This window comes from Rhagoletis zephyria, unplaced genomic scaffold, assembly GCF_001687245.7.
Source record: "Rhagoletis zephyria isolate East Lansing unplaced genomic scaffold, Rhagoletis_zephyria_1.1 Rzeph_scaffold_00170, whole genome shotgun sequence".
Lineage (NCBI taxonomy): Eukaryota > Metazoa > Arthropoda > Insecta > Diptera > Tephritidae > Rhagoletis > Rhagoletis zephyria.
Window position 1 is genome coordinate 11595 of NW_016157254.1, and position 19715 is coordinate 31309.

Genomic DNA, 19715 nt, shown 5'->3' on the forward strand with positions numbered 1-19715 from the left:
GAAAAGAATGCACTTTTGTGTAAAACAGCCAATCCACCACGAATCTATGGCTTACCAAAGATTCACAAAGAAGGAAATCCACTCAGACCTATTTGTTCGTGCGTCAATTCCCCGTCTTACAATTTATGTAAATATGTCGTCAAAATCCTGAAAAATGTAACCATGTCCTCCGTATATAATGTCAAAGACGCGATCGAATTCAAGAACAAGATCAAGGATACATATGTTTATGATGGTGAGAGTCTATTGTCGTTAGATGTTGTGTCATTGTTTCCGAGTATTCCAGTGGATTTGGCCCTTGAAACCATAGCTTCAAAGTGGGAAGATATAAAAGAGTACACTCATATGTCTAAAGAACTTTTTTAGACTGTGGTAAAATTCTGCATAAAAGAAAACCGCTATTTTAAATATAATGATAAAATATATGAGCAGCGTTCAGGTATGCCCATGGGATCTCCAGCATCACCAGTTATAGCGGACATCATTATGGAATAGTTACTCAAAAAATTCGAACAGGAGTCGGTCAATAAGCCACGACTTCTTACTAAGTATGTTGACGATTTATTCGCCATAGTTAAAACCGAGGACACAAACGACATGCTTACAATATTAAAAATCAATTAGGTTCACAATAGAAGTAGAACAAGAAGGAAAACTACCTTTTCTGGACACCCTAGGGATAAGGAGAAACAACGTAATTACTATAGACTGGTACAAAAAACCTACGGCTTCGGGCAGACTTGTAAATTTCAATTCTAAGCAGGAGAGAAGAATAATTGTAAACATTGCCAACAATTTCGTGAGACGAGTTCTCTCTATCAACGACAAAATATACCATAATAAAAATATTCGCAACTACTATGTTCGTCCGAACGAAGAAAAGAAAAATTATGATTCAAATAAGAAAATTTACAAAACAACAACTTATGTCCCAGGGTTACCAGAGAGGATCAAATATTCCAATCNGTCAATTCCCCGTCTTACAATTTATGTAAATATGTCGTCAAAATCCTGAAAAATGTAACCATGTCCTCCGTATATAATGTCAAAGACGCGATCGAATTCAAGAACAAGATCAAGGATACATATGTTTATGATGGTGAGAGTCTATTGTCGTTAGATGTTGTGTCATTGTTTCCGAGTATTCCAGTGGATTTGGCCCTTGAAACCATAGCTTCAAAGTGGGAAGATATAAAAGAGTACACTCATATGTCTAAAGAACTTTTTTAGACTGTGGTAAAATTCTGCATAAAAGAAAACCGCTATTTTAAATATAATGATAAAATATATGAGCAGCGTTCAGGTATGCCCATGGGATCTCCAGCATCACCAGTTATAGCGGACATCATTATGGAATAGTTACTCAAAAAATTCGAACAGGAGTCGGTCAATAAGCCACGACTTCTTACTAAGTATGTTGACGATTTATTCGCCATAGTTAAAACCGAGGACACAAACGACATGCTTACAATATTAAAAATCAATTAGGTTCACAATAGAAGTAGAACAAGAAGGAAAACTACCTTTTCTGGACACCCTAGGGATAAGGAGAAACAACGTAATTACTATAGACTGGTACAAAAAACCTACGGCTTCGGGCAGACTTGTAAATTTCAATTCTAAGCAGGAGAGAAGAATAATTGTAAACATTGCCAACAATTTCGTGAGACGAGTTCTCTCTATCAACGACAAAATATACCATAATAAAAATATTCGCAACTACTATGTTCGTCCGAACGAAGAAAAGAAAAATTATGATTCAAATAAGAAAATTTACAAAACAACAACTTATGTCCCAGGGTTACCAGAGAGGATCAAATATTCCAATCTATATGATAAAGAGAACGTCCAATTAGCGTTTACGTACGACAATACTCTGAGAAGTATATTTAGCAACACTAAAGACAAAATTCCCAAGCATGAGAAATCTGATGTAGTATACAGTATTCCATGTAATGGCGACGGGTCCCACGTATGCAAACAAGTATATGTGGTGACAACCAAATCAAAACTTAAGACAAAGACATTGTGAAAGGATGAATTTCAAAATAGACACCGAAAATTGTGCACACATCTACCGCCACATAATATTAAGGCACAACAAATAAGCCTAATATTGGTGTCTATTATTCGTTCCGGGTCCGAACTTCGTCTATGATAACATTACAATGCTGGATGATTTGCGTACATATTTATGTCGTACTCTGTGCCGTCCAATGCAATGTTGTTTGTATGATTTTTATACCCGAGCGAACTTGTGCACAAAGTTATTATAACTTTGTTCACATAACGGTTGTTTGTAACAGGCAAAAGGAATCGAGATAGATATAGACAAATGTATACATAAATGATCAGAATGAAAAGAGAAATCGATTAAGCGGTGACTGTCTGTCCGTCCGTCCGTGCGTCCGTCTGTGCACACGATAACTCGAGTAAAAATTGAGATATCTTAACGAAACTTGGCACATGCACTTATTCTAGGCGTAGGACGGATGGTATTGAAAATAGACGAAATCGAACAATAACCACGCCTACCTCCCATATAACGGTAATTTTCAGAAATACGAAAACTGCGAAATTTTAGTAACTACTGAAGATAATTCACTCAAAATTGACATTTAGAATACCTTTTAGACGAAAAATAAGAATATTAAAAATTTTTGGAAAATGGGCGTAGCCCATTCTACACCAATTACTTCCAAACTTGGCACAGTTATTGATCCTGGTACAGCATAGCAAATGGCCGAAAAGTTTTAAAATCGGACAATAACCACGCCCACATCCCATATAACGGTAATTTCGAGAAATACGAAATCCTCGATAAATCAGTAAATATTAAAGCTAATTTATTCAAAATTGATGGTTGCAACAATTCTTTACCAGGAAATACGTTTATGATAAAATTTTGGAAAATGGGCGGGGCACCGCCCACTTATGATCACATATATGTATCTCGTTAACCGTTCTAGAAATTTGTACCAAACTCGGTATTGTTATTGTGCTTGCCACATAAAAGAAAACCGTTGAAAATTGTTGAAATGGACTAAAATTACGGCCGCTTTTCATATAACGGTAAATTTCTGAAATGCTTGAAATTTCAATATTTCGAAATTTAAGGATGCTAGTTTACGTAAAATTTATACACCCGCTTATCATGTAGCGGTAGCTTCCGGAAAGGTGGAAAACATATATTTAATACTTGCGCCGGGTATTTAATGTTCGGCTCCGTCCGAACTTAGACTTTCTTACTTGTTTGTTTACAATTACTGTTCTTTCATTTGTTTGTATTTTTATGTCCATTTCGTCTCGTTGTTTGGTTTGTTAAATCTTTTGTTTTTTGCACACATTAGTCTACCAGGCGCAGCTGAATGTGTAAGTTGTGCTTATATATAGTATGTTGATAGTCTTTTATGCAATTTTTGTAATTAATATATTTATTGCAGTCCTGATGATGACTTCAGACTGAAGTCGAAATATAGACGATTTAAAAAAAACAAAATCAGATTGTTTTATTTCAACCCGGCCTTGAGCTCAAAAAAATCAACAGAATTTTCAATTAACGGAATATAAATAAACAAATTTCAATTATTTTTATTTTTATTATGTTAATTGCGTATGAATTTCAGAGAAATTGGGACGAAATTGCCTCTACTTCGCGAATACAACTCTGAAAATTGGTTATTTTGAATTATTAACAAGGTAAAAGAAGAAAAACAAACGTCAATAACAAGCAAATAAAAACCTAACAAACAAACCAAGCAAAAAAAAATAACAACAAACAAATAAACAAACTGTCATCGAAACTGAGATTGAAATTAAGAGTGTCGAAATTGTGCAAATTCGGGCTCGTGGAAACAGACTTTTAGTTCAATGAAAAGACCGAGCTAGTGAACTAGTTCATTGAAATGAACTAGTTCTTTAGTTCATTTAGTTCAAGAATTGCGTATGCCTTTCTTATTCCGATTAATGGGTATCAGGGTGTCCAGATTGTTTACAAAAAAAGCGCAATTTCTGAAAATAAAATCGCCAAAAATCGCCAATTATTATTTTTTAAATTAATTTCATGAAATCGATTTAACAAACCTTTAATTTTAAAAATGAGATCATTTTATAATATAGTTTTTAAAACCAAAAACGAATATAATACCTTCAGAGGGTATAAATAACACGAATCACTTATATAATAGTGATGTACAAATAATTTGCTCTAAAAATACGCATACTTTTTAAAAATATTTGTTTCAACAAATTTTGCAATAGGACTGCGCAATTATTAAATTTATTATAACTCATATTAAAAAATTGATTAATCGCACAATCCGCTTTTAAGAGCTCGTCGCTAAAAATTAAATAAAAACCTATAATAAGGCGAGATCAGCTATTTCCACACTTTCTTTTTTCTTTCTAAATAAATAAATGTTAACTCAATATGTTTCCAAGAAAATCACCTTTAGTGTCTGAATGATTTACATTTCTGTTGTTGTCATTTATTGAGCTATTCAACCTTGATAACATACTGTTTGATATTGGAAACGTTTTGAAGCAGAAACTATTAGCCTTCATATAATACTATTCGTACTATTGAAATAAGGCTTTCCAACCTCATCCTATTTCGAATCTTAGTTTTTGTTGAATTCATTACGGAAAAAACGCGCTCAACAAAGCATGTGAATTTACTTGTATTTCCAAACATTTTATTGCCTGTTGCGGTTTTTACTCCGTAAGCAATTATCCATAATTCTTCAGAGTCGGATGGAATGGTTCTGAGAAAAGTTATTCCATGGGAAAGTCAAAAGATTTAAATATTCAGTTTCCGCTGCTTTCCTTTCCTTCAAAATCAAATAGTGAATTGGCAGGTCCCTGAAACTCGCCCTCTTGTGATTCACACACTTTTCTGGTGACAAAATCAAAGCTTTTTTAAAAGTATTTAATTGACTAGGTAATCGTTTCAAAGGTTCTTCGATTAGGGTGATTAAACATTTTTGACAGTCTTTTAATATGCTTCTCAAGTCAAGTTTATTACGCTGTTCATTAGCCTCTTCTGTAGAATTATCGTGGAGAACTAAGTTTTGTATATTTCTATAATTGAAAAAAATTTATTTGAAGGGCATAAATCGCCAAAAATCGCCAGTGGCGATTTGCTAAATTTTTACGCGCAAATATAAAAAAAAATCACCAAATTGGCGCGAAATCGCCAAATCTGGACACTCTGATGGGTATTGTGAGCGATGCTGGGTTAGTTTTGCCGACGAAACCTTCCTAATATTTGGAGCTAGCAACTGTAGGAAGAAATTTATAGATGTGCTCACCTACATACATAAACTATGCAAATGTTGATTTGTGTGCATATATGAACATATGCATGTATGTATGTATGTATGTATAAATAAAATTTACCTCAAATACCATTTACGTTGTTGTCAATGTTCGTAGCATAAATAAAATATTGACAGCATATGTCACTCAAAAAATAATAACCTAACTTACGTATGGTATGACATAAACAAACGTCAAATGTCAAGTTTGTGCCGCATAACGTTAGTGCGCGTACATTTACAAATGTGTATATAGAGTATGGGTGACACGCCCACCGTTGCGTCGCCACATGACACCCACAGCTTGTTGTCAACTGTCGGCTGTCGCTTGTCAACTTTGATGGGCTATGGGAGTTGAAAAGGAGGATTATGGAGGTGATTGTACCATTTTGTTGGTTGACGTTGGTGTCGGTGTCATACTGTGGCAGCACATGCATAGCTGAGCAGCAACTAGTGAAGCTACATACATAAAGTTGTACAAATGTACATACTATGTATGTACTTATGCTTGAATATAGTATTTTTCGATTCTATGGCTTTTAGATTTGAACGAAAAAAGTGACACTTTTACCGACGCTTTCCTTTTGTATTCAATAAATAGTATGAACACGTTTCCATGGAAGTCATACATACATATCGAGCCTTTGTTGCAAGAATGCCATAATGTAAAAAGTAAAAAAATCGAGAAAAAAATCAAAGTTCACTGTTTTCATATGCTTCCCTGGTAAAAATTAAGATACATTTTCTTCCAATAAGCTATGAAATTTTTACACAACAAAGAAGAAGAGGTGTAAGTCCTATCTGCATACTACACTCAAACCAGTTTTTCTTGGGGTATGACACTCTTGCAGCAAAGGTAAGAAATGTACATGTATATACGAGACCGTGAGAGCAGAAGTGCCCTAACCGAATTTATTTTTTTCACTTACATATATACTTAAAATAGTATCAAATGTGATATTTAAATATTAAAATTAAAAACGCGTATTCCTTAATTTCATAATTTGAGACCATTTGAAGTAGGTAACTAGAAAAAAAATTGGGTTAGGCCGCTTCTGCTCTCATGGCCTCATACATAAGTACATATTTTCTATGTAGTAAATTGAAATGCCTCCGGATAAGACCATTTAAAACCGTCCCTAGTCCGTTGTTGATGCTTAACTCGACTGACCTTTATAAACAAGTAATTTTTAGCAAAGAAAAACCGACTTAAAAAATATATATACATATACATATACATATTTCATGATCCAATGATCGGATCTAAACCAGATTAGTATGGGACCACCTCTGAAATTGGTTGACGTGATCCAAAGTTATGCGGTAACATACATAAAAAAAAAATATTCCGACGAACTGATAACCTCCTCCTTTTTTGAAAGTCGGTTAAAAATAATCAAACCGTTCAGTCAAAGCGCGTTTTGGTATCAAGAAGTAAAAACTCAACCCTTCTCTGCTTTTGCTAATGTAGCTTCAATCTAAGATCTGCATAAGTTTCGCATCAGTTTGAAAAAAGGCAAAAAGGGGATAATCCCTTTATAAAATGATCGCTATATTTCGCACAGGAAGCATAAATATGTACATACATGCATATGTACAAGCATGTGTGCTTCCGACATTTTACTCCTACTGTCATGTGCTTGGCAGCGATTTCTGCAATTTAGTATCTGCCAACAACAGAAACAGCAACACAAACACACAAACACCACATCGACCAACTAACGAATGCACCAATCAACTTAACGAATAACCTCCCACCCAACAGTCAGTCAGCTGTCATTTGTTGTTGTAGCTGAGATTATTTGTTTGTACACTTGTTACAGTTGCAATGCAACTGAACACTTTTTTGGTCGGTTGTTGTATGCTGTTCTCCACACAAACACATCATTCATGTGTCAAGTCTGTCAGCTTGCCATTTTACAGATGTGGCAGGAAACTATTTCATATTTACATACGCACATATGTACATACATACTTTCGTTGCATGCATTTGCTTTGGCATGTTGGTATTTTGATAAATATGTACGAGCAAGTAGTACTCATACAGCTCAGTTTTCTCTGCAGCGATACGAGCTGCAGCCACAGCTGCTGTAGCAACATATTGGTAACAACGAACATTCCATCATCGTTACCATAACAGCAGTCGTCAGTCATTCCAATGCAACATTGTTGTCATTGCTTTGTTGTTGTTTGGCCAATGATGAAGTATTCCAGCAGCAGCAACCGCCATATTGTAGGTAATGAACGATTCTTATAAATATTTTTTTTTCTTACTGTGTTTCATGGCATGATTGAAAGGTGCGGAGGACTCTGGGTGTTGCTAACAAACATATTTGCGTAGATAGGGTTGCCTCTTTTTGGCTGTTCTATAGGAACAAAGTGGTTTAGCAGACATTATTACTTACATACATACATGTACAACATCCCGGCTTATTATCTCTTAATGCAATTCGTTGGGAATAAATGTGTGCATATGTATTAGGGTAGTTCAAAATTGCATGTGAAAGAGTAAAGTCGGAATTTTAATACCGGCACCCTCCAGGATTATTATATACCTCTATTTTTTAATTTGAAAAAAAAAAACAAGTAAGAAAGTCTAAGTTCGGGCGGAGCCGAACATTAAATACCCGGCGCAAGTATTAAATATACGTTTTTCACCTTTCCGAAAGCTACCGCTACATGGTAAGCCGGGGTGTATCAATTTTGAGTAAATTAGCGTCCTTAAATTTCGAAATATTGAAGTTTCAAGCATTTCTGAAATTTACCGTTATATGAAAAGCGGCCGTAATTTTAGTCCGATTTCAATAATTTTCAACGCTTTGCTTCTGTGTGGCAAGTACAATAACCACACCGAGTTTGGTACAAATTGGTAGAACGGTTACCGATATACATATATGTGATCATAAGTGGGCGGTACCACGCCCGTTTTCAAAATTTTACCATAAGCGCACTTCTTGGTAAAGAATTGTTGCAAGCGTCAATTTTGAATAAATTTGCTTTAATATTTACTGATTTATCGAAGATTTTGTATTTCTCTAAATTACCGTTATATGGGATGTGGGCGTGGTTATTGTCCGATTTTAAAGATTTTCGGCCATTTAGTATGCTGTACCAAGGCCAACATCTGTGCCAAGTTTGGAAGAAATTGGTGCACCGGTTACCAAGGTATACACATGTAACCATAAGTGGGCGTGGCTACGCCCATTTTCCAAAAATTTATAATATTCTTATTTTTCGTCTAAAAATTATTGTAAATATCAATTTTGAGTGAATTATCTTCAGTAGTTACTAAAATATCGCAGTTTTCGTATTTCTGGAAATTACCGTTATATGGGAGGTGGGCGTGGTTACAGTCCGATTTCGCCCATTTTCAATACCATCCGTCCTACGCCAGAAGGAAGTGTACGCACCAAGTTTCGTTAAGATATCTCAATTTTTACTCGAGTTATCGTGTGCACAGACGGACGGACAGACAGTCACCGCACAAGTGCGCTCGGGTATAAAAAATTGGGAGTGCTCAAAGCTTTCGTAGAAATGGTGTAGAATATTTATCGATCGGAAAACTCTGATTCTCTTCAGGTGATTCCCAGTAATAATACCCAAATATTTCTTTAACCATTTTTTCTTGGTAACTACATATGGGTGTTTCCAGCGGAAGATCCACCGCGACAAAAAAAATAAAAGTTTTATATCTAACGTATTTACGGGCCGATTTGTCTGCTTTTTAAAATATATACTGGCTATGTAAGTAGAATCATGTTTGCATAAAATGGTCTTCCTAGGTGGTGCCAAGGTCGAGATATTTCGAAAAACCGTATTTATGGTCCGATTTGGTTCGAATTTGGCGTATGTGGTTGAAACATAATAAATCATAGATTTCTAATAAATTGACCCTGAATTGGCGCTGAAGTCAAAATATAAAGTATATTCTACATAAAATACATGTTTTATTTGCGTTGAAAATTCATTTAAAAGCAATATTAACAAAAATATAACGATGGAAATTTATGTCACGTGACGCTACGTCACGTCACGTTTCACACTTGGGGTTGTAAAAGAGAATTGAAACAATTTGCATTAATTCAAAAAACTCTAAAAGCAACTAGAATTGCTCCAAATCATATTTAAATAAGTTTCATGAAAATAGCCATCCACAATTCGCAGAGTTTTGCGATTTTGTAAGAAAAGAAAAAATCAACTTCCATTTTTTGTCACGTAACGATACTCTCTTTAAATGCTTATATTTCAGGACCAAGCAGTTCGATTGATTTCATTTTTCGGTTAAATATAGAGCTAATTATGTGCTATACAATGGCCCAAAAAAGTTAAAGAAAACAAATGGTATTCCTTTTTTGTATCACATTGAAATCGTACGACTGTCACGTGCGCCACCATGGGAATGCCCATATATATTATAGGACCGCTAAAACCCGCCCGAAAATTCAATGGGGGAGACCAATAAAAAATCTTTAGTATTAAAAAAATAGTTAAATAAACGTACCAAGTTTCGTTAAGATATCTCAATTTTTACTCGAGTTATCGTGTGCACAGACGGACGGACAGACAGTCACCGCTTAATCGATTTCTCTTTTCATTCTGATCATTTATATATACATTTGTCTATATCTATCTCGATTCGTTTTGCCTGTTACAAACAACCGTTATGTGAACAAAGTTATAATACCCTTGTACACAAGTGCGCTCGGGTATAAAAATAGAGGTATATTTTTCGTCTTTTGCGCACTGTGGGCAATGGGAGATGCGGTAACCAATTGGAGTGGACCAATAAAAAATCTTTAGTATTAAAAAAATAGTTAAATAAACAGGATCTTAATACTGGAAGCCTCCTAAAGATAATAAAAAAGAATGATTTTCAAGAATTGTATAAAATTTCTACGAAAGGTTTTTTCCCCCATATAAAATACATTTGAGCGCTTTGAGCATTACCTAAATATTTTTTAATTTCAAAATAAACAAGTAAGAAAGTCTAAGTTCGGGCGGAGCCGAACATTAAATACCCGGCGCAAGTATTAAATATATGTTTTTTCACCTTTCCGAAACCTTCCGCTAGATGGTAAGCCGGGGTGTATCAATTTTGAGTAAATTAGCGTCCTTCAATTTCGAAATATTGAAGTTTCAAGCATTTCTGAAATTTACCGTTATATGAGAAGCGGCCGTTATTTTAGTCCGATTTCAATAATTTTCAACGTTTTGCTTATATGTGGCAAGCACAATAACCACACCGAGTTTGGTACAAATTAGTAGAACGGTTACCGATATACTTATATGTGATCATAAGTGGGCGGTGCCACGCCCATTTTCCAAAATTTTATCATAAACGTATTTCTTGGTAAAGAATTGTTGCAAGCATCAATTTTGAATAAATTAGCTTCAATATTTACTGATTTATCGAAGATTTTGTATTTCTCTAAATTACCGTTATATGGGATGTGGGCGTGGTTATTGTCCGATTTTAAAAAGTTTCGGCGATTTTTTATGCTGTACCAAGGCCAACAACTGTGCCAAGTTTGGAAGAAATTGGTGCAGCGGTTACCAAGATATACACATGTAACCATAAGTGGGCGTGGCTACGCCCATTTTCCAAAAATTTATAATATTCTTATTTTTCGTCTAAAAATTATTGTAAATATCAATTTTGAGTGAATTATCTTCAGTAGTTACTAAAATATCGCAGTTTTCGTATTTCTGGAAATTACCGTTATATGGGAAGTGGGCGTGGTTAAAGTCCGATTTCGCCCATTTTCAATACCAACCTACCTTGGATTAAGGGAAACCTACATACCAAATTTCGTTGAGATATCTCAATTTTTGCTCGAGTTATCGTGTACACGGACAGACGGACAGACGGACAGACGGACAGACAGACAGACAGACAGACATGGCTTAATCGATTTCTTTTTTCATCCTGATCATTTATGTATACATTTGTCTATATCTATCTCGATTCGTTTTGCCTGTTACAAACAACCGTTATGTGAACAAAGTTATAATACCCTTGTACACAAGTGCGCTCGGGTATAAAAATAGAGGTATATTTTTCGTCTTTTGCGCACTGTGGGCAATGGGAGATGCGGTAACCAATTGGAGTGGAGCCTCGTGTCACGGCAGAAAAAGGGGGAGGTCACTCCGACTTATTCGGTTTAAGGGCTCACTGAAGTCTGCAGGGTCTGTTCCCTAGTTTGTCTTGGAGCAAGCAGCTCGCTATATAATCCTACCCAGCAATGGGTTGTGTTGCTTTTAGGACTCGCCACGTAAAACCACTTCCAGTGAAGAAAATACACAAGCATATGCACAACGACAGCGAGAAATGTCAAGTGGATGAGTACTGCGAACAGCGAGAGAATGAGATATAGACAGCAGAACGTTCTAGAGTTGCCATGAAGTCAGGCTAGTTGCAAGTCAACAAGCGACCAGACAAGTTAGTAGCAAGCTACCAAGAATGATAGAATACAAGATTGCGCCGATCGGAGAGGATTTTTGAGAATAACTTGTGTGTGACGTCACACTGGTGCAATTGCGAGAGAGAAATGCCAAAACGTGAGCAAGAATGGAAGAAGAAGAAAAAATGTTGCAAGGAAAACGTAAACAATTTGCACCAGTGTGACGTCATGCAAACAGCGATTCTGTCAAATTCGTTAAGAGAGGAATAGCGGTCCGAGATCGGCGCAACCTTTGTATTCTCTCAATCGTGGCAAGCTACCAGATAAGTCAGTTGCGAATCAGAAAGCCATAAGTTCGGTTGTGTTATCAAGTTTTGTAAAGTGTTTTAATTGACTTAACAAGTATTGTTAATTTTTGTTATTGCATAAACAAGTATTGTAAAGTGTTTGATATGCAATAAAGTTAATTGAACTGTAATTTGGTCATCGTAAGCGTTTATTTAACAATCCAGCGATACGAACCGAAAAGATTTTGGGAAATCCGTCAAGTATTCAAGGATAATCGTAACAATCTTAAATGATACTTAAAGTTTAGGCTTATGGTCTGAGCAAGCCGGAGAAGCAGCTCATAGAGATTTTTTTAATTTTAGGAAAAGCGGAAAATCAATCTAATTACTGCCTCTTCCTATTCGCAAAAACTGAAAGTTGCCACCGTCGATTTCCCATCTCTCCATATTTAAAGTAGTACTATTATTAATACTGATTTCTGCGAATCAAAAGAAATTTTTAAAACTATTTTTTCTTAATAAGTTATATTTTATTTATTTTTGTTTAACATGTTATAAATTAATATTAGTTTTGTTTGTTATTGTTTATATTAGATTTTTGATTGTAAAACAGAATAAACAAATAAATAGAAATTGTACACCTTCTTCATTCTTCATTTAAGAGAAATCTGTTAAAATTGGAATGCAAATAATCTCTTTTAACATTTCTTCAGAAAAGGATCAGATCGGATTTTAAGACGGCCAATTTCTAGAATCTAGCGTCATTATGAAGAGATCCCCACATGGAATTTTTAGTTACATGTCAGACAGACTTTTTTGTTATTTGTAATGTTTTTATAAAACAACAGAAATAGTCTGCTAATTTATCCGATTCCCTTTAATAGAGAACATAATGAGAATCGCCGTAAGTAACTTTGAAAGCATTTTTGTATTTCCAGAAATGAAAAAGCGAGTACAGAACATATGAAATTTTAAGAACTCCTAGACACAAGGCTGTTTGGGCGAATAAAATTAATAGACAATTTAAAAATGTTAGCATATGCGGGGAACTTTAGCTTTTATGGTTTCAACAGAGTAAAAACGAATTCCAAAAATTGCAAATGTAGAGAATTTAGGGTGCAATCTAGGGCGCAATGACGTTTTATGAAATTAAATAGTTCAAATTTCAAATATAAATTTCAAATATAAAAAAATATAAAAGGAATTAAGATCTTGGGGATAGCTAAGTAAAACGTAAATTTTTCATAGTGGCAGAGAATACATAATATGATTTTGCTAATTTATCTCTTTTTACCACTTTTCTTTAGAATTGTTTATTCTTCAAAATAAAAGCGAAGATTCTCCAAAGCCTACAAGTAAATATACATAAGGAAAAAGAAAAAAACTAAAAATACATTTGATCAAAAGATGATTGTACCTAATGTACCTTTGTGTCAGCAAACGCGGGAAAAAGGTACAATTGTACCTACTTTTCCATCCCTGATTTAAAGGTAAATTTCCATTTAAATACTATTGCCATGCACTTATTATTATAATTTCAATAGCTTTGGCTCATGACTCGGCCTATTGCAGAGCAAATTTCAATGACTTACGAAGGAAAGAGTTTTATTTTATGATCCTGCAAAGGCAATGGAAATTATATACGCTTGCATGGTACTTCACAATATTCTTGTGCAGGCAAAATTTCACGTCATTGCCAAAAGTTTCCACTCGACCAGTGTATTAAAACGGATAAACTTGGCAGCACCGTATATTTTTCGACGATTTTAGTCGTTTACTTATTTCAGCAGGACAGTAGACAATGCCAATGTTGTCGAGTCGTATAATTTAGCCTAATTTACGACATACGCAATGAGGCTGAATAGAAGTGGAAGATTTTTTCGAAGCTGATGATACAATCCTTGTACAACTAATGCCGAATGATGACCTACCACAACCGGTAGATAACAAAGAGATACAATCGCACGAGAAGCATTTGAGTAAACACTGTAAAAACCTACAGAGGGTTTCGTAAAATAAAAAATAATTTTCTAATCGAGCTTTGCAATCAGCGTGTCTAATTTTTTATTCATGTCTTTGCGCACATTTAGCATTTCTTTCATAGTTTCAAGGTTTAGCCTTTTTTACCTGTATATTTTCCTTTTATAGATCGAAACGGCTTTCATAAGGTGGACCAGTTTTTTGTGTGCGTGCTCTTATCTCCCTTCTTCTGACCTCAGGAGGAGTAGGACTAGGGTTCGAACGATACTATCGATATTGAGTAAGTATCGAAACTAAGGGTATAAAAATGAGTACTTTAATACTCGATACCTTATTGGTTGATTTAACTCTATACTTTGCAAAGTACTCGTAGTATCGAATACTTTTTAAAAAACACACTTTTTAAATTTTTTCTTCGATTGGCAATCCAATTTTCTTTGCTTATATAGATTACTATCATTTAATTTTGTCCATCACTCAAAATAAAGTGAAATTGCGTGTAGTCTGTTGCATAACATAAACCAAATAAGTTAAAGTTTAATGACCTTATTCGTAGAAAATAAAGTAGGTTTAAAGAGCTTTATAAAATGACATTTTCATACATTTTTCAGTTTATAAATCTTTTTTATTTTTTATGAATAAAGCCGTAGAACTTTACGCAAAGTTCACGAAAATGNGTCTGTTGCATAACATAAACCAAATAAGTTAAAGTTTAATGACCTTATTCGTAGAAAATAAAGTAGGTTTAAAGAGCTTTATAAAATGACATTTTCATACATTTTTCAGTTTATAAATCTTTTTTATTTTTTATGAATAAAGCCGTAGAACTTTACGCAAAGTTCACGAAAATGCAGCATTTTTAGAAACTTTTTGGGTATGCAGTTTTGTAACCTATTCAACTTTACGTATAGCCTACTACCGTTGACTTTTAATTCAAACTATTATACGAAAATTGAATAGCCTACAAAAATGCATAGGTACCTAAAAAGTTTACAAAAATTTCTTAATACAATTTGAAATTCATGAATATATATATATATATATGTATGTATGTATATTTAACGTTAAAATTATTTCTAAAGTGAAAGTAAGTTCTGCAATGGAATAAAAATCAAATATTTTAAATTTCTATTGTTTTAATTTCAGGAAATAACTAGATATAGCATTGAAGAATAAAATAATCTTAGGGCCGTTTTCTCATCTAACCTTTAGTTTACCGGCCACTTTATCGTCTCGATATACGAGTTTTCGTTTTCTCATCAGCGCATTAATTTCTCGAATCGATAAACTGTTGCTCACCCGATGCAACCTTTAAAATTTGTACCCAACTTTAAATTTTGGTTTGGTTTTGGTTCATGAGTCAGATATATTAGATATTTCAACCAAGGTTTTGGTTTTTGCTAACAGTTGCTCTTGCTTTATATTTGCTTATGTTGCATTGCCAACCTTTGAAATTTTATGACGAATGTAGTGAAGTTTCACTCCCGGAAATGTAGTGAAGTTTCACTATACGGAATAACAAATTAATTTTTACCGGCAAGGTAAGAAAACGAAAACACTTTAAAGTGAGGAACAATTTATCTGCCCTGTTAGTAAAGGCAACTTTACTGCTTACATTAGAAAACGGCCCTTAGTATCCCAAAAAACGTATTTTAANTAAGTTCTGCAATGGAATAAAAATCAAATATTTTAAATTTCTATTGTTTTAATTTCAGGAAATAACTAGATATAGCATTGAAGAATAAAATAATCTTAGTATCCCAAAAAACGTATTTTAATGAGTCCGATACTGAGTAGCATGGGCGTAGCCATGTAGGGGCAGGGGGGTGCTCGAGCCCCCCTAACTTTCAAATTTTCCTTGTATATATATAAAATAGTACCCTGAAATGCCAGCTTAATCATCATCAAAGATTTTTATAAAATATTTACTGGGAAGTAGAATAAGTGGAAGGTATTTTATGTACAGATATGTATGTAAACAAAACTACTTAGGGCCATTTTCTAATGTAAGCAGTAAAGTTGCCTTTACTAACAGGGCAGATAAATTGTTCCTCACTTTAAAGTGTTTTCGTTTTCTTATCTTACCTGTAAAAATAAATTTGTTATTCCGTAGAGTGAAACTTCACTACATTTCCGAGAGTGAAACTTCACTACATTCGTCATAAAATTTCAAAGGTTGGCAATGCAACATAAGCAAATATAGAGCAAGAGCAACTGTTAGCAAAAACCAAAACCTTGGTTGAAATATCTAATATATCTGACTCATGAACCAAAACCAAACCAAAATTTAAAGTTGGGTACAAATTTTAAAGGTTGCATCGGGTGAGCAACAGTTTATCGATTCGAGAAATTAATGCGCTGATGAGAAAACGAAAACTCGTATATCGAGACGATAAAGTGGCCGGTAAACTAAAGGTTAGATGAGAAAACGGCCCTAAGTATCATATTTTTTCTATCGGTTTCCAAATATTTTTTTTTTTGCTTTTCTCTTATTAAAAGAGTTTTAAATATACTATTTTTTTTTGTATAAAAACAAAAGCTCATCTAAATTTTTAGTATTAGCAACGGGCTTTTTCGTGCCTTTTCGTGCTTTTAAGAAATTTTATTGAACGCCCAGGCCCGCACGAGTTCGTGCTGACAGCAAATATTCCGGCCCGTACCCGCGGGCTTACGCGGTACGGAGGCAATGACTGAAAAGCAGATAAACCAAAAAATCGTATTTATCTAGAAATGCCATAATAAGATGCAAAATCCCACGGGCCCTTTTACGGTGCGAAAATCCCAAATTATCAGCGAAATCTCACAAGTTGGCAAAACTGTCACACGCTATTCACGTGAACGTGAACTTTTTATTTTGACCAATATCTTCCTTATCACTTCACTGTTTGCAATAGGTAATATATCAACCGATAGAGAATTAAAATATCTTTCAGAAAAGGAATTTAAAAGCACGTAAATCATTCGTTTGTGAGCGACAAGTTCACGTTTTCACCAAGGCACATTTCGAATTAGGATCTCTGAATTTGTTGAATATATGTAGATCCAATTTGACAGATGTTTGTGAGCGTGCAAAAGAATGCAAAGGGAATTTTTGCCTTTGTGAACGTTCACCATAGATTCACTTTTACGCCCGCATAGAACTGTATGAATACAGAGCTTAAATGAATTCGCCTTGCCATCAACAATCTTCGCGATTGTTAAAACTTTCTATGCATTTGTCATTTACTATGGGAATTTTATTTTCCTCACATTAAGATTAGTTTGGCGCTTCTACATATGTTAGTGTTTGGCCGCACTTCTCCTCCAATTTGCGGCGTAGGCCTTGATGTTGTTACACAAAGGGGATGGACATACAGTTTTACACCGACTCGGAACGGCGATTGTATTTTTATGAGAAGTTGTTTTTCATGGCAGAAATATACTCGGAGGTTTGCCAGCCGAGGAGCGACCGCTGTTAAGAAAAAACCGTTTTTCTATAATTTTTTGCGATGTTGCTTTGACCAGGGCTTGAACCCAGGCCCTGCGGAGTGGTAGCGCGCACTGCTAACCACTACCCCACAGCGGCCACCTCATACTTGCCAAAAATTTACTCAAAAATCAAATGTCACTTTGCTCTCTCAATTTCCTCTACTTTGCAAGTTTTTTGCATACGCGAACGCAAAAACCTGAAAGTTTTAGTGAACTTTGAACAATTAACAGGTACACGAACGCAACTAAAGTATACTTTTCCAAAGCGCATCCCAAAAGTTATCGAAACGCATCGCTAGAGCAATCAGCCCATCAGAAACAAAGTTGATGCTTCGTTTGTTATTGGTTAACATTAGTGTTTTAAAAATGGAAAATTCAGAAAAATTGTTCTGTGCTATATTGAATATTTTAAATATGCAATGTACCTATATGGTTGCAATGTGTCGCAACTTTGCATATACAAACAGTTTGAATACCGCAGTATAACAGTATCCAAACATTGTATTGATACGTTTTGGAAGTCAGCCTTTCAGTGGAATCTAAAATGTGTTTTCCAAACAAAGTACGATTGGCAAGAGAAGCATATTTATGAAACGTACGTACATAGTGGAGCGGCGAGAGCAAAGCAAAGAGCTAGCATCGAGCAATGCTTCAATTACAAACGTTATGTACTAGAGATGCCGTTTTTAAATCGATTAAATCGAAGACCGATTAATCGAGCCCTTCCGATTAGATTTTTTAGTGCCGATTCGATCCGTGAATGGATCCAAAAAAATCGAGAATCGCCATTAGTTTTTTTCTCAATTGATGCATATAACATTGCATTAGAAAATCTAGAAAATTATAATCAAATTTGAATTTGCGCCTAGTACAAAAAATGAAGGAGGCTTGGATATTGAACCTAGCTGTAATTTAGAGTATTTGCGCTAGTTTATTTAACAAAAATAGCTAAAGCGCATATTGGGGCAAAATGATATTGAAAATGAAAGCATTTGAAAGCATATACTAAGTGACTGGTAGTGTATAAGTTAATATTAATAATGTTTTCTAAAAAAATTTCGTGGACGGAGTTTGGCAGCCTATTCAATTTTAGGATAATAAAGTGCAAGCTTGTTTTGTTTTATTTTTTTTTTTTTAGGTATTAGTCATTTTATTCATATGAAAATTTTGTCGAGCATCTTTGTTTGGAAGAAAATGCGCTACATAACTGCATTCTTATACTTTTCCTAAAAGGGTAATTATTGGAATGAAATATGCAGTTGGCGAAAAAAATCGTTTTTGCTATTTTATGGCCTAATAACAAATTGTTGAAAACAAAAAAATTTAAAAAAATCTATATTCCAAAAAATATTTGCATACATAATCTTTATTGGGCTAGTGTATTAATGGATAATACATTTTTTAATAGCGGTTAATTTTGAAATAAAACCAAAATTTTTCCCTTTTGTGATAAAAAAAACAAAATTTCGAAAATATTTTACCATTTTCCTAAGTAGGGCTAATAATTTATGAAAAATCTGCTCAGTTGATTTTAGGTATTAAGGATTGTTAAAGCCTAGACAAACGGACTGAGTTGATTTGCATTCAGAAGCACAAATGCAACTTAAAATATCACCCTAACAGACGACAACTCTGTGCATTTAAACAGCTGATATTGACGTACATTTTGTTTGCTAAAATTGTGAAATTAAAATGGATAAAAGAAAAATGTTGTTATTGGCAGCTATGCTGTTTGTAAAAAATCAATATTTATTTAATGAAAAAATGAAACTACTATTAATTAAACTAATGGACAACCGAACTCGGATGAAAGCTCTCATAAACAGTAGCGCAATCCTACAATCCGGGATTGCAATTGCTCAGGCACGCGTACGGGAAGTTTGGAAATTCGTAAGTTATGTCTTTTTTATTAAACTGCAATTCATGAATTCCACCCTTCAAGAATCGCAGTGTCACATTTTGGGAGTACGACGTCCGTGCAATGGATGATACAAGATTTAGGGAAAACTTTCGTCTCGATAGAAGGGGTTTCCAAAAAGTGTGCGATAAAGTGCGCAGTATTGAGAAAATGGATAACAACATGAGGCGTTGTATTCCACTCGATAAGAGAGTGGCTATCGCACTTTTCTCTTTGGGCTCGGCAGCGGAGTACAGGACAGTTTGCAGTTTATTCGGCGTTGGCCGTAGTACTGTTGGTAAAATTGTCCTGGATTTTTGCCATGCAGTATGCAATAATCTTGGAGAATACATTAGTACATACCCCC

General features: G+C 34.6%; 1 protein-coding gene across 1 annotated transcript in view; it reads left to right on the forward strand.

The window, feature by feature from the left end:
• The first annotated feature begins 19140 nt into the window (after positions 1-19140).
• LOC108356150 (uncharacterized) overlaps positions 19141-19715 on the forward strand; it is a 676-nt gene continuing 101 nt past the window's right edge. Inside the window, exons 1-2 of the mRNA XM_017607283.1 lie at positions 19141-19341; positions 19394-19703. Of these exons, the coding sequence (XP_017462772.1) occupies positions 19144-19341; positions 19394-19703 (508 nt within the window). The 5' untranslated portion in view covers positions 19141-19143. The remainder of the gene's footprint in view (positions 19342-19393; positions 19704-19715) is intronic.